Source organism: Trichophyton rubrum (genome assembly GCF_000151425.1).
Source record: "Trichophyton rubrum CBS 118892 genomic scaffold supercont2.1, whole genome shotgun sequence".
Classification (NCBI taxonomy): domain Eukaryota; kingdom Fungi; phylum Ascomycota; class Eurotiomycetes; order Onygenales; family Arthrodermataceae; genus Trichophyton; species Trichophyton rubrum.
This window is the reverse complement of record NW_003456428.1, coordinates 2,319,515-2,343,657: the sequence shown is the minus strand read 5'-3', so window position 1 is coordinate 2,343,657 and position 24,143 is coordinate 2,319,515. Positions and strand designations below refer to the sequence as shown.

Genomic DNA, 24,143 nt, shown 5'->3' with positions numbered 1-24,143 from the left:
TTTGACAGCCCAGAAACCGAATTCGAAATAAGAAAAGCAAAATGGTTAAAAACAGCAGAAATACCCCCTATTAAAACATATGAGAAGGAACAGAAGAATGGACAGGAGGGTGGACATTGGTAGGCCATCATCATCACGTCGTGGCTCTGGCCCCTAGCATTGCTAATGCTGGAGGTCTTCCACAAGCTGGTCAAGCTCATCTGCGGTTTCAAACACCTTCCAGACGGAGCGCGGTACACCTTCAAATGCCTTTTCGAATCTCTCGGGATCGTTTTTGCCCTCCATATTCGCCACATCAGTCACCTTCCTGATATAGATGGCCTTAATCCAGTTGTTGTGCTTCTTATACGCTTCTGCATAAGCTTCTGGATCACTCTGGGTTGAGTCACCAATGCACAAGATCTTGCGTCTCGGGAACCATCCAAATACCTTGGCCAGCTGGTTTACCTTGTATTCCTGCGTTCCCTGGGTGAAGGATTTGAGCAGGCCAGCTAGGTCCATCCATGAGTTTTCGCGTAGAAGAAGTGTGCCTTGAGGGTAGAGTGAGCGAAGGAAGCCGTGTAAGAATGAATATAAATTATATGGAGAAGCCGAAAGGTAGAACCAAGTTGGGTTGAGGCGTTCTTGGATATGCTTATACGACTCTGGCATACCATCAATTGGCTTTGGATCATCGACAAAGGTAGTCTTGAGGATGCCTATTGCCTCCGGCGTCTGAGTGTACTTGATCGTGTCATCGACATCTGAGATGACAGCCCAGCCATCTTGAGCTGCGAAGACAGTCTTCATCGTCGGGGGTTTAGGACCCCAGTGCTTCGCATGGGATTCCACCACTGAGCCGTCATGGATGCCCAATGCTGGGATTATTAGGATATCATCTTCTGCTATACCATCCTTTTTGGAGCTGTTTAGCTTGAACTCGTGCACCTCCTCTTTTGAAACCGGGACCTCTAGGTCGATGAATCGATTTGGTACAACGGCGTTCAGGAAGGGCTGAACACGCGTGGCTATCCGGTTGCGGACAGCCTTTTTGTCGTTGAGCCCTGCATTGCCGTCTAGACCGACCAAATCAGCGATGATGGCCACCCATCGTCCAATATCCCGTCTTCCGTGTTTCTCAAACACGCATCCGACCACATGAGTCTTCCATCCAGGAGGTCCATATACTGGACCATGATCAGGCTGATATGCGGTGTTGTCGAACAGCCAGACAATGTGTTTCTTTGGATCGACGAGCTGGTTGCCTGTGGTGAGCTTCGAGCTCACTGAAGACGTGAAGTATGCGACCCATGAAGCTACTCGGAGTACTGAAGTAGGATCCAAAGCCAGCTTATTCTCGACCTCAGGGAAGCCTCCATTTTCACGGTCTTGTCGCTCCACTGGCGTCTCTGCTGATTCGGGCAGGGTTGTCTTGATCATAGCGACTTTCGTGGAGTGGTGACTCTCGGGGGATAGAGGTACTACTTATGGCAGTAGTTGATATCGAGACTCTTCGAAGATGAAACAGTTCAACGTTTTGCTCGAGTAGATATCTAGAGTCTCATCGAGGTCAGTTATCAAGTCGTGAAGCTATCCGATCAAAAAAACGACAGCAAAGAGCCGGATCTTTAGGTTGATATATGAGAGCAGCAAGCGGCAGACCAGGTGGCTTAGGGAGTCGGTCAGCAGGCGTCACCATGACCTGATCATGAACCAACACCCGGCAAGTCACAGTCAACCTCGATAAACTCAGCTTCTCTGGTTATACGGTTATACGGACGATGACTAGTTATATCTGTTTGCCCCGATGGCCCCATGGCAACGAGCAATATCATTTGCTTCTGACGATGATCATCTCGGCGGCTTGGGTCGCTAGTTACTTAACTAATTAGTTGGTGCGAGAAGATATCGATGAATCCTTCTGGCTGCGACTCCCCTCTCTGCAGGTGTATAACTCGTGGATGGACTTGACATGCATTAGGTAGTGCCAGGCACCGTCCTGCGGTATTATCTTCCGTGTAGAAAGCGTCCGGAATGTGATGTAGCGATTCTGAAACGCCCCATATCCCTGCGGGTTTCGTTGGCTGAGCCCCTTTTTAGTGCTGCCGATAGGACGAGACACCAGGCATCAACACCAATACCATCATGAAAGAGAACAGGGATATATGCTACCTCTGGCTATTTCATGGACTTTTATCCTTTTATTTATTTAGTTATTGATTTGCTTATTTTGAATGCTAATCAGAAAACTTTTGACAACTAATTATGTGATATTCCGACAGCAATACCCGGTAAACCCACAACAGATACACACATCCAGAACCATCACTAACCAGTGAACAAACTGGGACCGAATAACTGATAGATGACCCAGACAACACTTATCTATCACATAATTCATATCATCACTGGCTCGCCTACGACGTTCAGGTAGCGACCTGGTGCTTGAGCTCTTCTGCCCGTTTCCAGTCACATGGAGCCGGCGAAGGTAGATGCTTCCGGGACCCTCGGGCATCAGACGGGGAAAACGGATCAGGGCGCATGATCAGCAGCTGGGTCACCTTGTTGTTAAGCGTGTCGATATAGGCGTCCTTCTCGATGAGCTCTTGCTTGAGAAGCTGCTCGGTCTCTTTCGAAGCCATAAGATCCGCCTGCAGAGACTTGGCCCTAGCCTTGTATGCTCTGGCTCGCTTCTCGTTGCGTATAGCGACTGGTTCGAGTTTAGATATATGGTCCTGCAGCCTCTGAATCTGTTGAGACTGGTACATGTGCTGGAGGTCTGTGTCAAAGGGGTCTCTTCCTCGGCGCTGTTGAGCTGATATGATTTCTCGTACTCCCTGGTGATTATCATCTTCGGGACCCTCAAGCTGGTCCTCGAGATGTTCAGATATGAACCTGCAGAGTGCGTTGATTCGCGAGTCATGAAGCCGCAGAAGGCCTGTGATTTCGTTCTCTTTGGTGTTCAACCGGATCTCGCACTCAGCTCTGACCTGTTCAGGGTCTTCTCCGCCTTCCGATACCTCGTTCTATGTACCGAAGTGTTAGTCGTCTGGATAAAATATGGAAGTCGGACTGGCTAGTTCTTACACGTTCACTCCATCTACTTGATCTAGCAGCAGGGGCAGACCTGGTTTGTTGACGATTTTCTCCCTCAAGCTCTTTGCGAATGGCTGGATTCCAGTACGTCTTGACTTGACCCTGGGTAAGATCCGGGAGAATAGCCATGAGCTCATCGTAATCCATCTGTCTCAGGGATTTCCCGTTGCGAGTTGGCTCTGTTTCTATTAACTGACCGAACGGGTAACGGCCTTGCCTGGTTGATTGCGTCGGCTCAGTCTTTGGACTCAACGTCAAGTTCGGGGGGGAGTCCAATATATGCTCGTCCAGATGATCGAATGTGAGCCTCGTTGGCGTTGTGGGTGCATCAAGCTCAACGCTGCTCTTGGGAGATGCAAATGAACCTGGAAGCTCTGCTGCTGAGAAGCACGCATGATGAGGAGAGATGTAAGACGGGTTTGATGGTGTTGACTGAATGTACTGCCGGCAGTTACAGGATGCATTTGGGCTGTTCAACCTGAATTGAGCATCCACAGGTGAGCTCATGGGCATCGTCTCTCGAGCCATACATCCCGGGTTGGAGCAAACGTTTGCGCGGGGAGTCGGGGGGTTTGAGGCTGACCATGGCATATCTGCATATATCACTTGGGATGTCGGGGTGGCATTTGTGATGATAACATTTCCAGCCACCGCAATATTGATTGGAGGCGGCCTTTTCTTCCGCATCTTGGAGAATGATAGCCGGCTTCTATTCTCAAAGTCACCAAACCTTTCGTTGGAGCTTTTGTTGAATTGTGAACTAACTCGGACCTGCGATTTAGACCTGGATGAGAAGAATGAAGACATTAAGACGCAAGGAAATGAAGCTCTGTGTTGGTGAGCAAGGTAAACAGTAAGATAATATGAGATTAACGAGTTAAACGATAGTAATCAGTTGGAAAGAAATGATCTACCAGAGACCAGCTCTCGTTGATATACAATTGACGAAAGCATGTATATCACAAAGGAACGACGAGATGTCAAGAGAGAAGATGGCAGATAATCAGCCCTAGGTCTACACAGCCGCAAACTCTCAGGACATTGAAGAGTAGAAAAGTCCATCCAAAAATGCCTGAGCCGAGAACGATTCGTCAGGAGACACCGGTTTATGAAGCAAAAGCCTGTCCTTCATAGGCGAAACAAACAAGGGGGCTATGTATGGGAGCTGGCCATTCCTCTCTCTCCCCAAAGTGACGAAGGCCGAGCGAGGCTTTTCCCCTAACTACAGCCATATCGTCAAAAGGTCATGGGAGTATTGCTATTTTCAAAGCCATTCCGCATGAGAACCAAGCAGTATTGCATCCTGGGGTGAAATGGGAGTTCTTCTAGGGATGAACCCGTCATGCGTTTTAGCCCCCTTTTTTTCGCGCCGGCCTCATGGCCATCAGGGATGATTGACTTCTCGAACATCCACAACCAACGAAATCTTCTTCGTCTCAATCCCAGCAGCGAGTGTTGGAGGGGAAGAGATGCATTCTTATTCATCTGTCTGACCCGCTGATGCGGATGCCGAAGCGTGGCTCTCATCCATTGGTTCTCCTCGTTCTACCAAACAGGAGAATCTAGTCTGGGCCGAATATGATGTAGTTAAGCGCCGTCCATGCTGTTGTTAAAACGCACGAGTTTCATACAAACCCATCTTGTCACTAGACGCTTACTTTCATTGGTGTCTGAGTGTGCTCATGCGTTTTCCGATACTACATTATCCAAGACCGCAGTGGCTGGACATTCAGGAGGAAGTACTTTGTCGCTTCTACGTGATACTCGATAGATCTGGACACAATTGTCGAGCTTGATAACTAGTTACCGTCATCAACGAGAAGGCAAGAAAACCTGAGAAATAGCTTGCTGTACCGATTGAGATATGGCTTCAGATATACGCCCGAGGACTCAAGCCATGCCTGCCACTGAATTAGAAGCTGGAAGCCTCTATATTATGCTGTTTCTCCGAAGCCATCCGCCTATCCCCAACGACTTCCACTGGGCCTTTTATTTTCACCGCGGCTCGAATAATGGAATCAAATATCACGTCAGACAACAGGGGAATAGTGGATGGATGGCAGACCACGGGTCAACTGCCGGTGTGATGAAGGCCTTCTTGCTCATCGGTTTGTTCAAGATTAGCGATGTCCCTCCAGCACTTCGGGAGAGCATAGATGGCATTATGAGGACATATGACGACAGGCTTAATGTTCCAGGTGTCGTTTGCACTTGTCGAATATGGCTGCTATGGATTCTTGCCCTCCTACAAAGACCTGTTACCGGCGCAAGACTTCTTAACTGTGATGATTTACAGGCTCTTGAGAGTGAGGTCAAGGCATGGGGAAATGAGAATGCTCTTAGTGCATCGAATAATGAGCAACCAAGGCCGATCGCTGTATCATCCATGTGTGGGTTGTAGTTATCGAACAGAGATAGTCTAGGTATCCTGGTTGAACTTGCTTCGCTATTGGTATCTTTTTTTTTAACATAGTAATGGAGTTGGAAAGAAAAAGGAAGACTCGAAATCTGAGAATTAGGGATAAGATAAAATGCCCACTGGATAAGTAGATATCTTGTTGGTTTATATGTGGCTGTCAATAACACTAGTAAGCCTTCCGCTTTGGGTAATCATTAGTCTAATACAATGAGAGTCCGTGCTTAAAAAAAAAAAAAAAAAAAAAAAAAAAAAAAAAAAAAAAAAAAAAAAAAAAAAAAGGTCTCGCATCATACAACGTCAAACGGTTGAAATAGTCCAACCACGAAGACACATTTTCCTCGCATATTATTGTCCAGTCCAGTTGATTAGCGGTAGTTATGTTGTCAATGTCCATCATTGCTGACAGCCTGCAGGTGAGACATGGGAAGCGGGCGTTCAGTTAATCCGACACTGTGACCCCCCGCGAGGGACCTCAGCCTTACTTGACCGTCGACAGATTAAACACACACAACTAGCAGGTTGGTGTGCTATTATCACCTCGTCAGGCTCATTATAACCATTGCCGGCTCATTATATGACTGTGATCGCCCGACCTTGGCCCTGTTGAGATCTCCTCTAGCCTACGAACTGACGCTGCGTGCCATAGGGAACTATTGGAGTAGCTTCGACCTGAAACCATTGCCCAATACCTCGCTCCCCCATAACTAAGTTACGTCTAAGGGACTTTAGAATGTGACAAGGATAGCTATCTGTGGTTATTAATATCGTATAGTCACAATGCAATATGACAGGGAGAGTGGCCAGGTGTACACCCAAGAGGTGATTCGAGTTGCGCCGTCGTCTCGCAGGTGGAAGGGGTTCGCATGGGTTCACGACTCTCCATTACTGCCTGCGGGATGGGAGGCGTATAGCCCCGTTGGCGCGCATTCCCTAAAGCATATGGCCATGAGAGCCGTTTTGTCTGACCAACGCACCCTGAGCACCGCGCACTTTAAAGGTGTCCCATGGTCGATTGCAAGGTACCTCTGGGAGTGTGTATGTCGAAGGTATGCCATGGCACCCTGGAGAAACGAATATCTCCTGGTTCTTCTGTTAATACTCGCTCTAGCAAACGAACAAGCCTGTACTTATGGAAGATCTTTGCAACAGCTTACCCTGCAGAATTTAACCAGATATCCCATCGCTATTTACTCAAGCCAAGCTCCAAGAAGATGGCAGTCACCAATTACCTGAAGCTTCTATCTTCAGCATCAGTGGACTGGACAGCCGTTGTAAGCCTATCAGTCGAACTTTTCGAGCCTCATGAGTTCCTTGAGGTTGCCAATGTCCGCAATCTAATTGGCCTGGAAATCCGCACCCAGCCCAAACGGACGGAGTTCGGATATGAAGCCACCGTCTCCGTATCTGATCGAGTCATTAAAGGATGGAGTGAACAGGCGCTCACTGGTCAAGCCTTTGAACACCTCCAGATTTTGGTCCTCCGCCTCCAAACTGGCTTGACTGAACACATGTTTGCCTATCTTAATGCATTCCCAACACTGAACGCGTTCCTTATGCAAGGCTGCCCGAGATTGTACAGTAAAGAGGCAAGAGAAATGGCAGAAAAGCATGGTTGGGTACCCTTCGTCGTCCATTATTCAGATCATAGTCTTTATAAGATTATAGAGAATATGGATAGCGAGCTAGAATCCCAAACACAGGACTGCCGTCTGATGTGTATCGACAGCTTGCCAGTCGTGGACTTTTCTCTTTATTGCCGCAACCTGAGGTCCCTCCATTCAGAGGAACAGATACTTTTCAGGAGAAAGTACCGGGCCACAGACCATCTGAGTCTCCAGGAGAAAAAAGCCCAGAAAACTCATAACGGCTCAGATATAGCCCCGTCTCAGCCTGACTCGAAACAGAACAAGCGAGTAGTAAAGGAGAGCTGTAAAAAAGACATGAAAGGCCTCCTTGACCAATTTAAGTATGACTCTCCCTAACCTCCTCCTTCTATCCTCCTATCTCCTTCCTCGGTTGTTGCATATGCCAACTTCACAAGACTAACAGCTGGGTTAGGTAAGACAAAGACCTGTATCATGCCCCTCTCCCGGCTGACCATCTCTATCCTCCTTCATTCTCCCTTATGCATCTTTATCGTCGACCGTTTACTTGATTTTCTACTATCTCGTTAATAACTCTAAGCAGCGTTTTGCCTCCATCAAGCATCACGTGACACGACTGTCCCCCAACTCTTTTTCGCCTCTTTCGTAACCAAAAATCTTTCTATTCTCTCGTATTTTCTTCATTCTGGCTTGCAGGAATCACCTGGATCTCTGTCACCGTCTATTAGCCCCAGCCCTCGGGGTGGTTATGCTTCGTACCGGGGGACTTTGCGTGATCATGTTCTAGTTTATCCTGTCTATCTACTATCTTCGGGCCTTATCTAAATAAATAAAACGATGAACTAGTCAACATCCTCGCCCCACCTAAAAACAGATAGTTAAACCCGTTTATTTTTGGTATCAAACTGCTTCATCAACTCCAGAGACTCCAGACTACCTTGCTGGTTTTTCTCTGCTTGCGCACCGAATAACAGGTTTGTTTGTTGGACGCCCTTGCACTGGCTAGGCAAAAGCACTATCATCTGCAAGACACAGCGACCGCAGAGGGGTTTGGGCTGTCTATTGCCTGTCAGGACCTCCGCCTTCCCTGACGCCGATTTCACTCCTTCTAAACAGCCGATAACCCGAATGAGCTTAAGATGAGTGGCAAGAACACACAGCCAGCGGCGGGAGAAGCAGGTCAAGAAGCTGTCATTTCGCCTCGGTTAAGCTCTGATTCACGGTCGTCGTCTTCTCGGAGCTCCTCGTTGCGGCGAGAGCCCGCAAAACTGTCCCACCGCCAGAGTCTTGGTGACTCCCTCAGAGGCGTCCCGTCTTCGCCTCGAGCCCGTCGGCAACCTTCATTCACTCAAGCTGCAGTCCAGAGCCTGATAGATAACCCGCCCTCGCATGCAGCTGCCGATCCAGCTTTCTCTGGTCGAGATTGGACGAAGATTTCAATTGGTGAATTGGTGCAGCCTGTTGATCTAAAGTTTGTGGACGCAGACACCTCGATTGAAGATGCTACGAATGTATGCGTTGCCCTTTTCCCATTGCTATATATGACATTGACTAACATGTGGGCTATTCATATATATAGCTTCTCATCGAGTCTAGTGCGCACTCACTGCTTATCCGAGAATCTCCTGGCTCCTCTACTGCAGTCGGTACATTCGGCTATGCTGACCTTAATGCATACCTCCTTCTCGTTGTGGGATTGATACAGCCAAGTCATGAAGAACAGGTGGCGTCTCTGCGCGAGCTCGCCAGGAGAGCAAGGGAAGGGGAGAAAATCCCGCTCAAGGACGTCAAGGGACTTGGAATGCAAGAACCCCTCACAACTATGCCGCAGTCTACCAACCTAATGACTGCTGTTGAAACATTTGGAGGAGGTGTGCATCGCATCATTGTGGTGAAGGAAGGCACTACAGAGGTAATTGGAGTGTTTACTCAATGGAAACTGGTCAAGTTCCTTTGGGAGAACGGGCGTAGTTTCCCGGTTATTGAGCAATTATACCCGCAACATCTGAGAGAGCTGAGGCTAGGCTCGCACTGTGTGATATCAATCAAGTTAGTACTATTTCTAGTCCAAGATAGCACACTTTCCCTAATCTTCGTGGGCTAACTGGTATGTTACAGCGGAGATCGGCCACTTTGCCATGCATTGGAATTGATGAACAACGAAGGAGTTTCATCCCTTGCGGTGGTTGACAATCAATGGAATGTTGTTGGCAATATATCTGTTGTCGACGTCAAGGTTAGTGCCATCATTCCAACTTTCAGACTACCCAGTACTAATCAACGGTAACATCCAGCTTTTGACAAAATCTACGTCGCTTCCTCTGCTTCACAATACCTGTATCCATTTCATCTCAGTTATCTTATCCACTCGAGGTATAACAGAAGGACAGGATTCCTTCCCAGTCTTCCACATTAACCCACAGTCTACTCTTGCCCATACAGTTGCCAAACTCGTTGCCACCCGTTCTCACAGGTAAGCTTTAACCTAGTTATAAACCTCGGGGGCATGCTTCAGAAGATTAACTTACCTTAATTTAACTAGAATGTGGGTTACTGATCCTCACTCACCGGCCTCATCTACACCATCCACACCGTCACACTCCTCTACCAACATTCCCTTAGGATCAGCCCCAAACCATACCAGCAGCATCGCCGGACCTGCTGTGGGCAGTACTGGCGCTTCTCTGCCATCCCCTTCATCGACCAATTTTGCCCCAGGCAACAATGGCAATAACCATCCACAGAACGGGAACGGACATGCACGTCCTACCCATAACCCCATTTCACCGTTCCAATACCCTCAAACGGCGTCTTCAGCACATTACCCTTCCTTCGGCACCTCTCCTCCATCCTTTACAGCATCCATATCTACTTCGATCCCTGCCTCGGCACTCCCAGGAGCTAGCTTATCCGGTCGTCTTGTTGGGGTTGTCAGTCTTACTGATATTCTTAACCTTTATGCAAGAGCCAGCGGACTATATCCTACAGATCCTAATGCTAACCGCACTCGGAGGCGACGCAGCAGCAGCTCCAGTCTCAATTTCAGGAAAAGCGGAGAACTGGCAAGGGAGCTGTGGAATCGTCCATAGCTCTCTCATTTTGGTGTTTGGGGTTTTCTATTTGATATCTTTTGCTTGGCTGCACTTATTCTTCTTACTTCGCAACTCACTCATCTCTACTTGAGGTATTATTTGCGCGATGATCCCCACTGCGACATTGAGTGGTCTGGTTGAGCAGTGGATCTCAACCTGTTCATTGTGGTCAAAAGCATCGAAACAACACAAAATTTTTTTTGGATCTGATGAGATATGACTAAAGTCGTCTATTCTTGGATATTTTGGATGACATTATGATTGATTTTCCCCCAGTTATCTCGCACTTTTCAACATGTTAGTTAAAGGTTTCTTTTCTCACTTCCACCAAGTAACTAGTTTAAATGCATACCAACGACACAACCCAGTTTATAACGACAATCTTGCTACTTTTATCGAGAGCATCATGCCAAAAAATAATCCTATTCGCGAGCCAAAGCTGATATATCTATTCTTTTTTACGAGCTAAGGTCTTTATTATTTATATATTTAATGCTTCTTTGCAGTAAACATTTCCCACCCTATACTTCCATCCTTGCCTTCTTTTTCCGTAATCTCCTCCACGGCCTTGACGAGATCATAGCTGATCTTCGCCGAAACAACGCTATCTTGTTTATAATCAGGATGCTTTGCAACGAATTCTCGTATCCATCTAGCATTTGTCCAAAGAGAACCATCTGCACGACGGCGAATAAGGTCTAGATACTTGGCTAGCGCGCATCTCGTCTCGACATCGACGTTGAGGCTGTCCAAGTACGATTCTACAAGCGGAATGAGACCTGGGAACCCATCTGGTGAGCCGTTGATGATATCATTGACACTCATGAGGGTGTATTCTGACTCAATGGGCTGTAAGAGCGGAGAAGACGGTGTCGTTGAAGGAGGTGGTGATGGTGTCGAGCCATCTGGCGGTGACGAGGGACGAGATTGTTGATGACGCTGCGATCTCGGGTACCGATGCGGGAAGGGATCCTTGCGGAAATAAAATTTCTCATCAAGCACGGCGTTACGGGCGTGGGCAGTCTCCATGTTCTCTGTTGTTCGGGGTATTGGGATGTAGAAGTTTAGGTCGAAGCTAAGTATGGCGCGGGTGATTAGGACCATGAAGATGCTAAAGGCGGCGTTTTCGAAATCGGTGATTTGGATTTCCATGGGCCGGAACTCGACTCGCCAGCCTATGTCGTTGTCGGCGGGTGGGGGTTTGAAGCGAATATGCTGCCAGTTGGTTGATTGGAGGTTCTCGAAGTGGTCTGTCTTGGTAAGGTCGAGTTCCTGGAGATCTTCGTTGAAAATGACGATGGGGTCGCGGATGAATAGGTGGGCGAAATGAGTTGCGAGGAGCTCATCCATGCCACCGTCCATCAGCTTCTTTTTGATGTCTTCGTCGATTACGAGATCGGGGTCCATGTACTCTGGCCGTAGATGGGGGTCTTGTGATATATATGTTGAGTTTGATGCATATCTCGATTTCGGGATGCGCCATCTATCGTTCTTAAGGGGCTGTACTGGATTGTTAGTCTTGCTGCCTTGTATGGGATGTTAATCGTAAGTAAGAGGAAAGACTGACAACTTCTCCTAGCTCCTCTCGCGTTCTGCAGTCAACCGCATTGCCGATCTGGTTCCATCTGACGTCGGTGTCGACGAGGAATCCCTTATATATAGGCGTTGCCCCGGTCAGGGCCAACATTATAGGTCCCAGGGGACTGAGTTGATCGTACAACTTCCTCCCCTCGGTAATATTTTTGCATTGAAAAGTGATCTGTAAACAACAGCTGCCCATGCCAAAGGCCATGGCGTCCATGTACACATTGCCTTCCTTTGCAGCTCCGTTCCGTACATCATCATCTTCTGGCCAGTTATGCAAGTCGTAATTGACGGTAGGATCCTTGAATGGCCATGGAGTATTAGTGTCTCTGAACACTGGCACGTTCAACTCAACCTTCCTCCCTCTGCGCGAACGGATGTTGGCTGCCAGAGTCGGAAACCTGATGTGAGGGTTTGCTATCTCGTCAGGAACAAACTGCGAGCGCAGGGCTGGTCCTGACAGAGGGTATGATGGCAAGGTAAAATCGTCACTGCACCCTAGGCGGGGGAATGTAGTGAGCGTGATGGGGTATTCGTTTGCAGCCATGTGATTTTTGGCCGTAACTCGCCTGGTAATGTTAGACCCAGTATCACGATAGAAACAAAGGCGATATAGGCTGCCGTACCTCCATTTCATGTTGGACTCTACCTTGAGTAGCTCCTTGAAGCCGATTCCCCATGGTTTGCCCGGTGTGGCTTCGAGCATGAAACGGCCGAATTCAGGATGGAATGTCGGCAGAGGCTCCTTTCTATACCGGCAAGTCAGAAATCACCTCAAAACATAAGTATGGACTTGACATAATCGAGTAAATCGTACTCTATAGCATCTCCGTTGACAGCAGCTCTCTTGGACAGCTCTGCATCCTGCGCAAGCGCCTTGAGAATCTCTGCCTGACACAGAGATAGCCGTACTTTTTCCTCCTTATCGTCAACCGCAACGACGAGATATTCAACCTAGCAAAAGAACCCCGTTAGCAGCTGTAATGATCGACCTTATCTTCCAGCAGCACTCATCCCACATACCTCGTCACCCCACAGGAGCGCATCACGCTCCTTTCCCCGGGCCTTCTTCCATATGGCGAGTAGTTGCTACGGCACAAAACATCAGACTAAAGCCGCACCATCGAGCGAGAGAGTCTTTCTTCCTGCACGACGCAGAGAGGCAGACGCGAACAAGACGGAGGGCAATACCTCGATACCCCATTCCCTCACCTGGCCGGCTCTCTTCTTTGCTTCCGGCCATGCCAGTGGTGTGCCAAGCGCGCTGCCAGTCCGATTGTCAATTGTTAGCAGATCAATTTTACGGAAGAAGGGAGGAAGAGGAAGCGTTCCGTACAGTAAACCCATAGCGGCGGGGATGTCAACCGGTCATGCAGCAGTGCTCAGGGAGAAGACATCGTAGACACAACAGTGAATATGTGTGATTTATCTGGTTAAATATAGAGCGTATAACACTTGGGGGGGAAATATCGTTCCAGTTGCGCCGGCGGCCGAACTTATACTTCGCTCTCGTTTGGCCGGATGGATTAATAAGCGCGGTTATTTTCTCGGACGTAAAAAGGCGAAGGAGAAGACGAGGAAGACGAGGAAGACGAAGGACAAGGCGAAGAAGAAAAGGAGATGGCGATGGCGAAGGAGCAGAGGGACGGGGAGGGCGTAGGGGTTGGTAGAGTGGTGAAGGGCAGGGAGGTTTTATATGGCTATTCCATCAGCAGCAGAAGGCCCTTCTTTCCATCCTGGTTCGGCGGACGAACCTTTGCGGCCCTCGAGGTTGCTTGGAGATAAATAATAACCCTGGAAGCAAGGGAAGGCCTGGCACAGGGGGGGGCCTTTCTGTGCGTATGTATGTGATATGGCAGGCAGTGAGCAGAGAGAGTCCCTGGAGGTAACCAGCACTTATGTCTCGACACTGCTCCCGCCTGGCCATCTTGTACCTTCACCCAGGCGTTTTACCTACCCTTATAAACGAACATCTACTCCGTACTGCGAGATTACTGTCAAAATATCCGCAGCAAGGATGGGAAGCGGACTACAGGCGGGTGAAAAAAGATGCTTCCGCGAGCCGTCAGCCCGACGGACGGCCTTCGTCTGGCTTTGATTTATCAGCATCTCCTCAGCCGTGCTTTATTTAGCTTATCTTGCATGGTCTTGTTCTGCTTCTTTTGCTTCTGAGCGTGGTGCGTCTCCAGGGCCGGTGTGGATGGTTGCTTGGGCGGGTTTGATATGGACTTCTCGAGGACGTCTTTTTTGATATCTCTGATATTTTCTGATAGATTGGATAGAGAGAAACTGCGTCTATCATGCCGGCATTCCCAGGAAAAAGGACAAAAAAAAAAAAAGATGACATCGAGTACACACTGCTTCCACATTCTCCATCTCTGTTTCTTTCTGCATCTCGTTTTCCCTATGATCGTACAGAGCCACCGCAGCTCATCTCATCGACTGGGCTGGACTGTCTAGTTGCTTCGTGCACCTCCCTTGGCCGCCCGCAGCTCGTCCATCTTCGCTACTCGCTTCTTGAACTCCTCGTACTGGCACTTCTCGTAGCTGTGTCGTTCGTTCTGTCGTAGTCGTCAGTAATCTCTCCTCGCCTTCGCGTTGGACAATTGGCTGGGTGGGTGTGTGTCTCCCTCTTACCCTCGCACTCCCACGGGAGATAGTTACTCCCTCGTACCCGGCATCGGGTTCAGCGGTATCAACAGGTGTGCGCAGCTGTCTCTGTAGGGCGATTGGAAGACGAGCATTGGACATCTCCTCCCGCGTAGCCACTGTCCTCTCTGTCAGCGTCTCGTCTTCTTCTCCTTCATCCTGCAACTTCACCGTCGCTGGAACTCACGTCTGGCATCCGCCACCTTCAATGACTCTCCGGCCGTCATGGTTCTCTGCTGTACTGTAAATAAATTCCGCGATGCAACAGGCTCAATGGATCGTCCTGCGGTGTCTCTTCCCTTATTCTCTTCGTCCTCTTCCTCGTCGTCCCGTCGTCTTTCTTCATCTTCGGCTCCGACCTGCAACTTCGCGGCCAAAGGTTCTTCCGGCCTCAACCTCCCGATCCACTCCCGGAACGCCGTCGCGTCTTTCTCGTCTTTTTCGTTGCCGGCGCCTTTTTTTCTTCTTCCAAACGCGACGAGACGTTAATTATCTTAATTGGAATTTGCTAACGACACTCAGAGCGCTGGGATCGGACGGACGGCCTGAGGTGGACAGGTGCAGCAGCCTCTAGTTACTCCAGGAAGCCTGCAGCATGCCAGCGACAAGCGGTATTGTCTGAGACCTGCAACCACACACTACCTAGTCTTGCCTACATAGACTGCCTACACCTTCTGCGCCTCTGCAACGGTCAAATACCCGCCGTCTTAGGCTCTTTTGGACTTGCGACTGCAGCGGCTGCGGAAGGACGATAGGCTGCGATGGCCTCTTCAGCGGGCAATGAAGGGCACATCTACTCTGCTACGTACAGCAATGTCGGTTTCTTCTCTTCTCTTCCCCCCCTCCCCCCCTGTCCTTTTTGGTCTGGACACTTCAAGACTGACTGGCCGCCTGCGTGTTATAGGTCCCGGTCTACGAATACAAGTTGGGGACTGAGAATGTGATGAGACGGCGGGTGGACGACTGGGTTAATGCGACTCATATTCTGAAAGCTGCCGGCCTGGACAAGCCGTCGAGAACTCGCATCCTCGAGCGTGATGTCCAGCGCGGAGTCCACGAGAAGATCCAGGGTGGCTACGGGAAATATCAAGGTCACTCTCGCCCCCTTGCCTGCTGTTGGAAGATCCTGTTGTACCCCCTGTACTGACATACCGCAGGAACATGGATACCTCTGGCCGAAGCTCGAGCTCTGGCGGACAAGAACAACGTCCTGGACAGGCTACGGCCACTGTTTGACTTCATGACCGGCGACACCAGCCCTCCTCCGGCACCCAAACACTCCACCGCAGCATCCAAACCAAGAACACGGGGAGGAGGTGCTGGTAGCCGTCGTGGTGCGGCCGGCTCAACTCGTGGCTCCTTTTCAGCTGTTGGCCACCATATACCCCCTGGACCACCTGCTGCACCACCTGCCAACTCGGCACCGGCCAGCTTTAACCAGGAACCGCAGCAGCAGCAGCACCAACACCAGCAGTATGGCGTCAGCCAGTCCTTCAATGATACCTCGTCGATAATGCAGGGAAGCCCCGAGGCCTCCTCTCTCATCGCGGATGAGGACCTTGCTCAGATGTCTCCTGAATCAACCCAGTCTCGCAAGCGAAAGAGAGGTGACAATGATGTCGCCATGAGCATCATAGAACAGAACCACATACTATATGGAGACCAGTTGCTGGACTATTTCATGACTGTTGGCGACGACCCAAGTGCCTCTCGTGTGCTTCCTCCGGTGCCACCTACGCACTTTCAAGTGGACCGGCCGATCGATGACCAGGGTAACACTGCACTCCATTGGGCCTGTGCTATGGGTGATATTGATATCGTCAAGGATCTCATCAGCCGAGGCGCCGATGTGCGTGTTCGATCCAAGCACGACGAAACACCCCTTGTCCGGGCAGTCTTGTTCACAAACAACTATGAAAAGCGCACGATGGGAGAGCTGGCAGACCTGCTACACAGTACTATAACATTCCGCGACTGGTTTGGCGCAACGGTCTTCAACCATCTCGCCGCAACGACACGGAGTAAAGGCAAATGGAAGAGCTCTCGGTACTACTGCCAGACTCTGATCGATAAGCTCTCTCAAGTGTTTCCCAGGCACGAGATCTCGTTACTCCTTTCGTCGCAGGACGCGAACGGGGATACGGCTGCCCTGACTGCTGCGAAGAACGGATGCTACAGGCTTGCGACCACCCTGCTGGCACAATGCCCCGAAGCAGGCGACTTGCAGAACAGACACCACGAGACAGCCAACGAGGTGCTGATGGCTCTATACAAGCGGCGAAAGGAGAACCCACCACCCCCTTCTTCCGTCACGTACGCCCAAGATATGGATGGTGATGCCGACTATGCCGTTACTACACCCACGGCGGGCAACTACACCGGGTCAGCCGTCGCGACAGAGGCAACCAACGCATTACTCGTTCGAATTGGATCTATAATGGCCGAAGCTAATAGGCGCCTTGCTCGTGCGTACGGAGAGGCCAAGACACCTCCACATAGCAGTGGTAGCGGTACCGGTGGCGGAGAGGACATGACCAATCCCAAGGGCCTATACGAGCAACTAGAATCCGACCGAGAGAACATCCGATGTCAAATAGAAGCCCTGAAAGCCAAGGAAGAAGAAAGTGAAGACGTTGATGCCCAGCTAGCTCGTTTCAACGAGATAAAAGCCAAGTACGAGTCGTTACTAAACCAGACACACGACCTAGAACTCACTTCGTTATATGAGTCAAACGGTATTACCGAAGATTCAGGCGACTCAGACGCAAACCATGAATTAGCACCAGAGGAAATGCTAGAGCTTTACACGCTCGCTAACGAACTGGCTCAAGCACAAGCCGACCGGAACGAGGCAGTGGCTCAACTTATCCGCCAGAGAGCAGATGCGGGCGTGAGCACCAAGCTGGACGTGCATCGGAAGCTGGTCTCGCTCGCCACCGGTCTGGCGGAGGAAGAACTCGACCCAATGAGCAGCGAGCTGGCAGATGCCCTTGAATTTGACCGCGCCAATGAGAAGAGATCTGGTCCTGCCCCAAGTACGGCCAGACAACTAATGGCTACTGGTGAACCGGACCCAGAATCTCCTGGTACAAGAAGTCGAAGCGTCAGCCGGAATGGCTATGACAGTATCGGCGGTGGCGGCAACAATAATGCCAACGCGACAACGAACGGGCTAGACAACGACCATACTGTCGACGCTAGCTCGGTAGCTTCCTGATTTACCCCCTTTTTTTTCTCCACCATCTTTCTTGCATATACGGCTAGGTGTTACATCTTTTTTGCTACTTTTTCCTCGTTTAATGCTCGTTTGTTTCATTTGTCTCACCCGGTTGGCGCTTACGGTTGGGGTCATGGTCCTAGTCATGGCGGCTGCATATCCCCTCGATTGGTTTTGTTTTTCTCTACTCCGGTCTTGAAACCAGGGGTAACAATGTACCTTTTACTTTCTTGTTTCTCATAGGTTGGAGGTATCCGTCTGCCCGTCGGTCTGGCAGCCCGTCCCTATATCCTGACATGTATTTCTTATACTACGATGCAACTTACTACTGAATGAACTACCGTTGATGAGTACCTTCTATGCCATCCCCCGTAGTAACCCCAGTTTTACCATTAACCCCAGAGCCACCCCTACCCCATCTCCAACCAACCACCATCTCAATCGTCTCACTGCACGCTCCATCCCTCTCCTGCCCTCCCTGTCATCGCCGCCGCTTCCTTTGTTCCCTCGTGATATCAACTTTATATCGCGAGGCTTTTCCTCCCTCTGATTGGCTCCAAGGCCGGCGCTAAACTGCGGTTTCTCGCGCGCGCTAGGCTAAAAACAGCTTAGCGCGCGTCTCTTTTTGCCTTTTTCCCCTTTTGAGCCAAAACTGCAACTTTCTTCTTCGTCCGCCTCGACTTCAACTTCGCTTCTTCAACTTCGCTTCTTCTTCTTCTTCTCTTCTTCTTCATCCTCCATCTTCCATCCTCATCCTCATCCTCATCCTCGCTTCTTGCTCTCTCTCTCTCTCTCTCTCTCTCTTCTCTCTTCTCTCTCTGTTCCTCTCTCGCTCTCGCTCTCTCGTGCATCTCTGCGTTCAAAAAATAAAGACAACTTCTCTTCGTTCCTTTTCGCCTGCTCTGCTAGCCGGACGACCAACGGTCCAGCGACGACCGCCACGCCCACGTCAACTGCTGTCGTGTGCGAGTCATCTCGCTCCATCACCTTCACCACCGCAAAACCACCTTTCAGATAAAACTTTCGCCCTCCTCCGACTGCTTTCATAACTTCTCTCTCTCTCTTTTTTTCTTCTTGGACCACAGCAGACGTTTTCACGTAATCGTACCGTTGAACAAAAGACAGGCCCGTTTTCCTTCAAAACCGACTTTCGTGCCCCAAATAGAACCTGCTTGCTACGCTGTAGCCCAGTTTTTGGTCGCTTTCTTTGCTTTTTTCTCGGTTATTTCGCCCGCTCTTTCGAGATCCTGCACTCGGAAAAACATCGCCAACGTCCAACACCCATAGCGTCCAGCATCGTTATATTCAACATTCGTCGATCCTCGTCCTTTGAAAGTCGATAGTTTTCCTAGGCTCTGTCGGCTGAAACGCGTCCGGATACTCCGTCTTTCTTTGCTCGTCCTCTTGTGTTTACTTGCATCTGCATCTGTTTACTTGCTTGTGTCCTGCGTTCATTGGTCCTTACTGCCTGTATTCCCTGCTGGTACACGCTGTACTCGTTTTTCGACCTTGTGTTCTCACACTCTTCGTCTAAACCTCACGCGAGGCTTGCAGAGCATCCTCGTCACGAACTTCGGTTTTTCGTCCTCCTTTCAGCGACAAATTGAACCTACGGCCGCGTTGATTCACCTGTACATTTTTCCCCTCCTAATTTGGTTCCATTACCCTTCATTTTCTCATTCTGACCCCTTTATATCTTACCTCTTTTTGGCTCTGGTGAGTTCTTACTTCTCTGTCGATGCATTTTGACCAATCGCTAACAGCTCACACAGCCGGAACTCGTAACGGACCCTTCATTACATACACCTTAATCGCCTAATTGTGACATCTTCAACCTTGCGATTTGTCGGACCTACCCGGCACTTCTCGTTACTTAATTCTCGGTCTAATCTTTTTCTCTTCACACCACCAACCTCGTTACCCGATCCATCTCTTGCAAGGCACTGGTGCATATACGAACTAAAAAAAAAAATATTTGATATCTGATTGGCTTATCACCTCTCAAATCTTTGACGACTACGAGCATGGACACTGGTGGTCTTGCTCAAATGACTTACAACAACATGCCCCTCAACACCTCCTCTCTCGCCGTTCCCGGATCTGGATTTGCTTCTCGGGGTAAAGGATCTCATATCAAACGACTCAGCGTTCCACACCCGTCTAAACTCGATCAGCGAGATGATGCTCATGGATCCGTCTCGACTCCACGCACAAGCCGCTCTCACCTGCTAGCTGGGTTGAGGACTGCCCCCAAGCAGCCTACCACCCCATCTACTGCTCCACTGATGCAGGAACATCCTCATCAGAATGGCTTTGGTGGGATGCAAAATTACGGTGGCCACTCCAACGCGTACCTCGGTGGAGTTCCCCAGACTGCTACGGGAGTGTCGTTCAATCACTCAAAGTCTTACAGTAGCGGAAACGCTGCTCAGACATACGGGCAGATGTACTCCCTTCCCGAACACGTCCTAGCTCCCCCGGCTCTCGATCATATTCTTGAAGAAAATGGTGAGCCCATGGATGAGGCCCTATATGCAGAGCTAGTCTCTACCAATTTGTACCTCGCCGCTCAGCAGCAGCGTCTTCAACAGCAGCTTGCCAGCGTTACTGCTGCTGCTCAACAGTTCCAGGCTCTTCACATCGGAACTCCTATGCATTCTACCCATGCGCAGGCTCTTCAGCAGCAGCAGCAGCAGCAGCTCTTCTCCCCACTTCCTACCATGGGATTCTATCAACAGCAGGCCCAGCATGGAATGCAGCCCGTTGTGCATCCTGTACCTGGAAAGCCCGGCGTATTCTCAGTGTACAATCCGATGACTGGGCAGCAGAGCTATGTGGTAGACAACAGCGTCTACGATGAGGTGCCACTGTCTGCTGCACCAACTACATCGACTTACGAAGACCAGATTCGCTCTCCGGTTGAGTCTCACACAAGCAACGGTGGCTTCCATGCACACACCAACGGCAACTCGAATGGTCACACGAACGGAAACACGCACTCAATGTTCCGCACTTCCGCTCGTGTCTCTCCACCTCCAGCGGAATTACATCAGTCTCCCGTCCGCAATCACTCGTCAACCCCATCTACTCGCAACCCGACACCTCCTCGTGAGGCTCAGTCTCAAGTGCTGCCTCAGCAGCAGGCCCGTCAATCCCCTCCTCTTCAGTCTCCAGCGCCTGGTATCAAGCGTGACCACAAGAAATCGCTGTCTTTGGCCGTCAAGCTTATCAACGAATCCACTCGATCTGGTAACAATGGCGCTTCTACTCCTAAGTCAGCAATGTTTCCACAGACCCCCGCTTCGGCAGGACCCGGGACCTTCGGACCTGGCCAAAACCGTGCTGGAGAGCATGCAATCCGTCAGCCCCGTGGACCACCACCACTTGAGGAACTTGTTGCCAAGCCCACGACGAAGCATGAGGGAAGCAAGAACTTTGCCACTCGCCAACGCCGTAGGGCAGTACACAGTCTTGTGCGCGCTAGACTAGAGCGGAACACTTCCACATCTACATCCAACGGAAACTCGCACAGCACAGGCAGCGTGACTCCTTCCAGTGAGCATGGAAACGAGCATGATGGTGAGGGTGAATTTTCCTTCTCACCATCCGATGGTGATGCTGATAGCAGCTCCTCCCTTTCTGGCCGACGAAGTCTAGGGAGCCTGCGTGCCGCTGCCAATGGAGCCATTGGATCAGAAAGGAAGCAGGTTTCTGGCGCTACCAATAATGGAACCGGGGAGCTCGATGCCGGTCGCAGGAAGATGCCAATCATGGTTCTGTCCAACGCGGAGAAAAGAAAGAGCACTGTTATGTAAACCCTCCTCGGCCCTGGTATATGGCGTGGAGAAGCTCTTCAAAATATATTCGGCGCATATGACATGGGACGTGATTATTACCTGTTTATTCATTCCTCCTTTCTATTTCTTCTCTGTTTAGGGTGCGTGATTTATCAGCCATTATGGTTATAAGCATGCGTGCGAGCAACTTTATCTACCACTAAACTGGTATCTTGATTTAGCCCCTTTGCTTTTTAACTGGGGATAATTCCATGTTTTCTTGTTCGCTTCTTTGCATTCGTTTCTGATACTATTATGTTCTTATGCCTACCTACCTCCCCTGGCCTTTCCCATCTGTGCCTCTGCGCATGGATTTGAGCGAGTTGATCTCTTGCTTGTCCATTCTTTCATCAGTCAAAGTTGTCCTTTTGATCTGGTTTTGCTTTTCTTTTGTCAGCAGAGCGTTGAGCAAAAGCTAAGCCGGCAGGATGGAATGATGGTATGGTATGGCAGGAAGTGGTTTGGATGAGATGAAATTGTTTTTAATGAATTAAAGAAATCAAGATAGCATTTGAGTTGACTTGCCGTACGTTCGTATTTAGCCCTGCAGTACTACGGAGCAATCCTGACCGAGGATTTGGGGAAGGCACGTAGCTAGCCGTGGTCGTTGCACAGGAGTACAGTGTACCATGTGGCAGGCGGATAGCCGCTCTCTATGGAGTACACTCAGATTGGCAGACCTGGCAGCCTGTATATCTGTTTAACCCGAGGCTTCGAACCCTCCGAGTTTCGAACTCGAGGTAGGACAAGGACATTAATCCGTAGAGTAAACTTACTTGAGCCTCATCCCGATCCTTCGAAGCTTAGTCAAATAGAGTTCTCCCCGCAACCTTCGACCTCAACCCGTCCTATCGACATAACAGACCTGTTTCCATGGATTCCATCACCGTTGACCTACTTTAGGAGGAAGAAACTCTTGTATTTTGCGAGATCTGTCCACAGAGTATATAAACGACGAACTCAATACCTACTATATACCGCTAGCATGATTTCCTTCGTTGGCTTCGACATTGCCCTCAGTAAACAACAGACACTGCTGGACCCCTTGGGAGAGACACTTGCAACCTACTCGCGGTGTAACATGTTGCAGTTATTTCCGGGGGTCACTGACTTCGGTTTCAGAAAGAGGTCGCTAGCCGTCTTCCGCCACGAGCCACCTATCAAAACTCTGGCTGATACCCACGACCGGCACGAAATCGTATTAACACCAAGGCAAAGAACGGAAACCGATATATGCCGGGCTCTTTGATGACGGAACTCAGAAGCTGGTTCTAAACTGCTTTCGATAAAGCATTAGAAGCAACTGGATTGAAACCAGACCAGGCTTGGGGAAACACATCGAGTACCGTGGTAGCTGGAAGGACAAGAAGCACCATCCGTCCTAAAGAAGTCCGGGATCCTGATTTTGGCAAGCGAAAAGTAATTTAGGCGGATTTACGGAAACGCCTCCGTGACGTTTCAATCAACGTGGGAGGAGGAAGGGTACAGCTTCTATTGACGTTACCCTGAAAGGGGTCGAAAAGGCATCCGGCTGAAAATGCTCAGCGAAGCAGGCAACATACCTTTCGATCATATGACCATATTTCCACGGAGAATGATTACCCAGATAGGCAGCTTGGCTTGAAGACCGTTTGCATCAAAGATTCAAATGGTATCCTTGCTGCCGTCGCTGCAGTAATTGCCTGCTTGTCGTCACCAGGAGGCTTGAATTTTGGCAAACGATATGGAAGTTTTGCAAGTAACAGCGACATTGAGGTGGATATGGATTGTTCTATGCGTGCATCGGGTACGTTAAATGAGGTGGACGAGCATGTGACTGGATGTAGAAGCAAGTATTCCTAACAGGACTAAGTTACATGTTAACGTACCTTCTAACTCACACACTTTGATCCCAAGAGACAGCTACAGCTGAAAATAAGAGACCTGACCTTGACAGTTTAATACCAGCCTTGGATGGCCATGCATAATATATCCCCATGATCTTCACAAAGGAGCTTCCTAGACTCGTTTGATGTATCAGAGCTGGTGTGGGAACCGGAGCATGGGATTGGGCGTTTGCACAACTGTTTGATGGTCAGGTCCCACCCCCGTTACATCTCTGTTACCCAAGATATTGGACAAATACTCCATATTTTGCTGCACGTACATCATAAGCTGTTGATATTTTATTTTTTCTTGGACACGGTATATGGGCACATCTAAGTAGGACAGGTTGAATCATGCCTACGAGCTTCTTTTCTTCCAGGCTGGCCATAGCTTGTTCCTGTGAGTCATCCGCCACACTTGTTCTGGAGACTGGTTACGCCAGCTTCCCACAAGCCGGAGCGGCCGAGGGGCTGTTATGCACCCTCCCGAAGATCGTATCCGTAAGGTTCCAGATATGTCTAGATATCAAAAAGGGAAAGAAAAAGGGTCTCGCTTAAGGCGGGTTGTTTGTACCTGCTTATATAATACACATGCCAAGATTCTAGAACCCGGCGCTTACTTCTTCCATGCGTCGCTTGTTTTGCGCTTCGCCAAACTTCAATTTCAACTTCATCTATCATCGGATTCTCGTCTGCGTCTGGCTCTTGGTCAGCTTCAGTCCGGCCAGCTGGCTGAAAAATTCGCTGGCTGGCAGCGATAAGCCTCTTTTATTGTGTGATGTTCAGGGTGACTCGCGATAAG

At 49.7% G+C, this 24,143-nt stretch overlaps 9 protein-coding genes across 15 annotated transcripts; 5 read left to right on the top strand and 4 right to left on the bottom strand.

Moving 5' to 3' along the window:
• Positions 1-162: 162 nt before the first annotated feature.
• Positions 163-1,419, bottom strand: TERG_00880 (uncharacterized protein; the record flags this gene model as incomplete). Its single annotated transcript, XM_003238845.1, has 1 exon — positions 163-1,419. The coding sequence occupies one exon, from the start codon at positions 1,417-1,419 to the stop codon at positions 163-165; it is 1,257 nt and encodes a 418-aa protein (XP_003238893.1).
• A 1,554-nt stretch (positions 1,420-2,973) lies between these two features.
• TERG_00879 (uncharacterized protein) lies at positions 2,974-3,882 on the bottom strand (the record flags this gene model as incomplete). Its single annotated transcript, XM_047747668.1, has 1 exon — positions 2,974-3,882. The coding sequence occupies one exon, from the start codon at positions 3,880-3,882 to the stop codon at positions 2,974-2,976; it is 909 nt and encodes a 302-aa protein (XP_047603631.1).
• A 1,090-nt stretch (positions 3,883-4,972) lies between these two features.
• Positions 4,973-5,594, top strand: TERG_00878 (uncharacterized protein; the record flags this gene model as incomplete). Its single annotated transcript, XM_003238843.2, has 2 exons — positions 4,973-5,463; positions 5,549-5,594. The coding sequence occupies 2 exons, from the start codon at positions 4,973-4,975 to the stop codon at positions 5,592-5,594; spliced, it is 537 nt and encodes a 178-aa protein (XP_003238891.2).
• Positions 5,595-6,271: 677 nt separating this feature from the next.
• Positions 6,272-9,202, top strand: TERG_00877 (uncharacterized protein; the record flags this gene model as incomplete). The annotated part of the gene is made up of 4 exons (XM_003238842.2): positions 6,272-6,540; positions 6,603-7,460; positions 8,243-8,609; positions 8,678-9,202. 4 exons carry the CDS (start codon positions 6,272-6,274, stop codon positions 9,200-9,202), a joined length of 2,019 nt encoding a protein of 672 aa, XP_003238890.2.
• A 439-nt stretch (positions 9,203-9,641) lies between these two features.
• On the top strand, positions 9,642-10,187 carry TERG_00876 (uncharacterized protein; the record flags this gene model as incomplete). The annotated part of the gene is made up of 1 exon (XM_047747667.1): positions 9,642-10,187. The coding sequence occupies one exon, from the start codon at positions 9,642-9,644 to the stop codon at positions 10,185-10,187; it is 546 nt and encodes a 181-aa protein (XP_047603630.1).
• A 446-nt stretch (positions 10,188-10,633) lies between these two features.
• TERG_00875 (glutamate-cysteine ligase) lies at positions 10,634-13,823 on the bottom strand. 6 transcript variants are annotated; one of them, XM_003238840.2, is made up of 7 exons: positions 13,111-13,823; positions 12,966-13,038; positions 12,798-12,863; positions 12,592-12,728; positions 12,401-12,523; positions 11,758-12,343; positions 10,634-11,690 (listed from the first exon to the last, which is right to left on the bottom strand). In XM_003238840.2, exons 1-7 carry the CDS (start codon positions 13,119-13,121, stop codon positions 10,680-10,682), a joined length of 2,007 nt encoding a protein of 668 aa, XP_003238888.1. In that variant the 5' UTR covers positions 13,122-13,823; the 3' UTR covers positions 10,634-10,679. The 6 variants fall into 6 exon arrangements, with proteins under 6 accessions (XP_003238888.1, XP_047603629.1, XP_047605264.1 ...); XM_047747666.1 differs by having other exon boundaries at positions 11,758-12,523; XM_047749192.1 differs by having other exon boundaries at positions 12,798-13,823.
• Positions 13,824-13,871: 48 nt separating this feature from the next.
• On the bottom strand, positions 13,872-14,643 carry TERG_00874 (uncharacterized protein). Its single transcript, XM_047747665.1, has one exon. It carries the CDS (start codon positions 14,523-14,525, stop codon positions 14,205-14,207), a length of 321 nt encoding a protein of 106 aa, XP_047603628.1. The 5' UTR covers positions 14,526-14,643; the 3' UTR covers positions 13,872-14,204.
• Positions 14,644-15,366: 723 nt separating this feature from the next.
• TERG_00873 (uncharacterized protein) lies at positions 15,367-18,127 on the top strand (the record flags this gene model as incomplete). Its single annotated transcript, XM_003238838.2, has 2 exons — positions 15,367-15,514; positions 15,581-18,127. 2 exons carry the CDS (start codon positions 15,367-15,369, stop codon positions 17,638-17,640), a joined length of 2,208 nt encoding a protein of 735 aa, XP_003238886.2. The 3' UTR covers positions 17,641-18,127.
• Positions 18,128-18,343: 216 nt separating this feature from the next.
• Positions 18,344-22,622, top strand: TERG_00872 (uncharacterized protein). 2 transcript variants are annotated; one of them, XM_047749188.1, is made up of 2 exons: positions 18,344-19,356; positions 19,413-22,622. In XM_047749188.1, the coding sequence occupies exon 2, from the start codon at positions 19,665-19,667 to the stop codon at positions 21,453-21,455; it is 1,791 nt and encodes a 596-aa protein (XP_047605260.1). In that variant the 5' UTR covers positions 18,344-19,356; positions 19,413-19,664; the 3' UTR covers positions 21,456-22,622. The 2 variants fall into 2 exon arrangements, with proteins under 2 accessions (XP_047605260.1, XP_003238885.1); XM_003238837.2 differs by having other exon boundaries at positions 18,344-22,622.
• Positions 22,623-24,143: the final 1,521 nt, after the last annotated feature.

What these genes read in the sequence shown, in the direction of transcription:
- TERG_00875 (XM_047747666.1), bottom strand. An exon ending in TGAGGGAATGGGGTATCGAG is followed by an intron (nt 12,864 to 12,965) that starts GTATTGCCCTCC and finishes TTTGTGCCGTAG; the next exon opens with CAACTACTCGCCATATGGAA. An exon ending in GTCAACGGAGATGCTATAGA is followed by an intron (nt 12,524 to 12,591) that starts GTACGATTTACT and finishes TTGCCGGTATAG; the next exon opens with AAAGGAGCCTCTGCCGACAT.
- TERG_00874 (XM_047747665.1), bottom strand. Translation starts at nt 14,525, where the DNA reads ATGTCCAATGCTCGTCTTCCAATCGCCCTACAGAGACAGCTGCGCACA.
- TERG_00872 (XM_047749188.1), top strand. Translation starts at nt 19,665, where the DNA reads ATGGACACTGGTGGTCTTGCTCAAATGACTTACAACAACATGCCCCTC.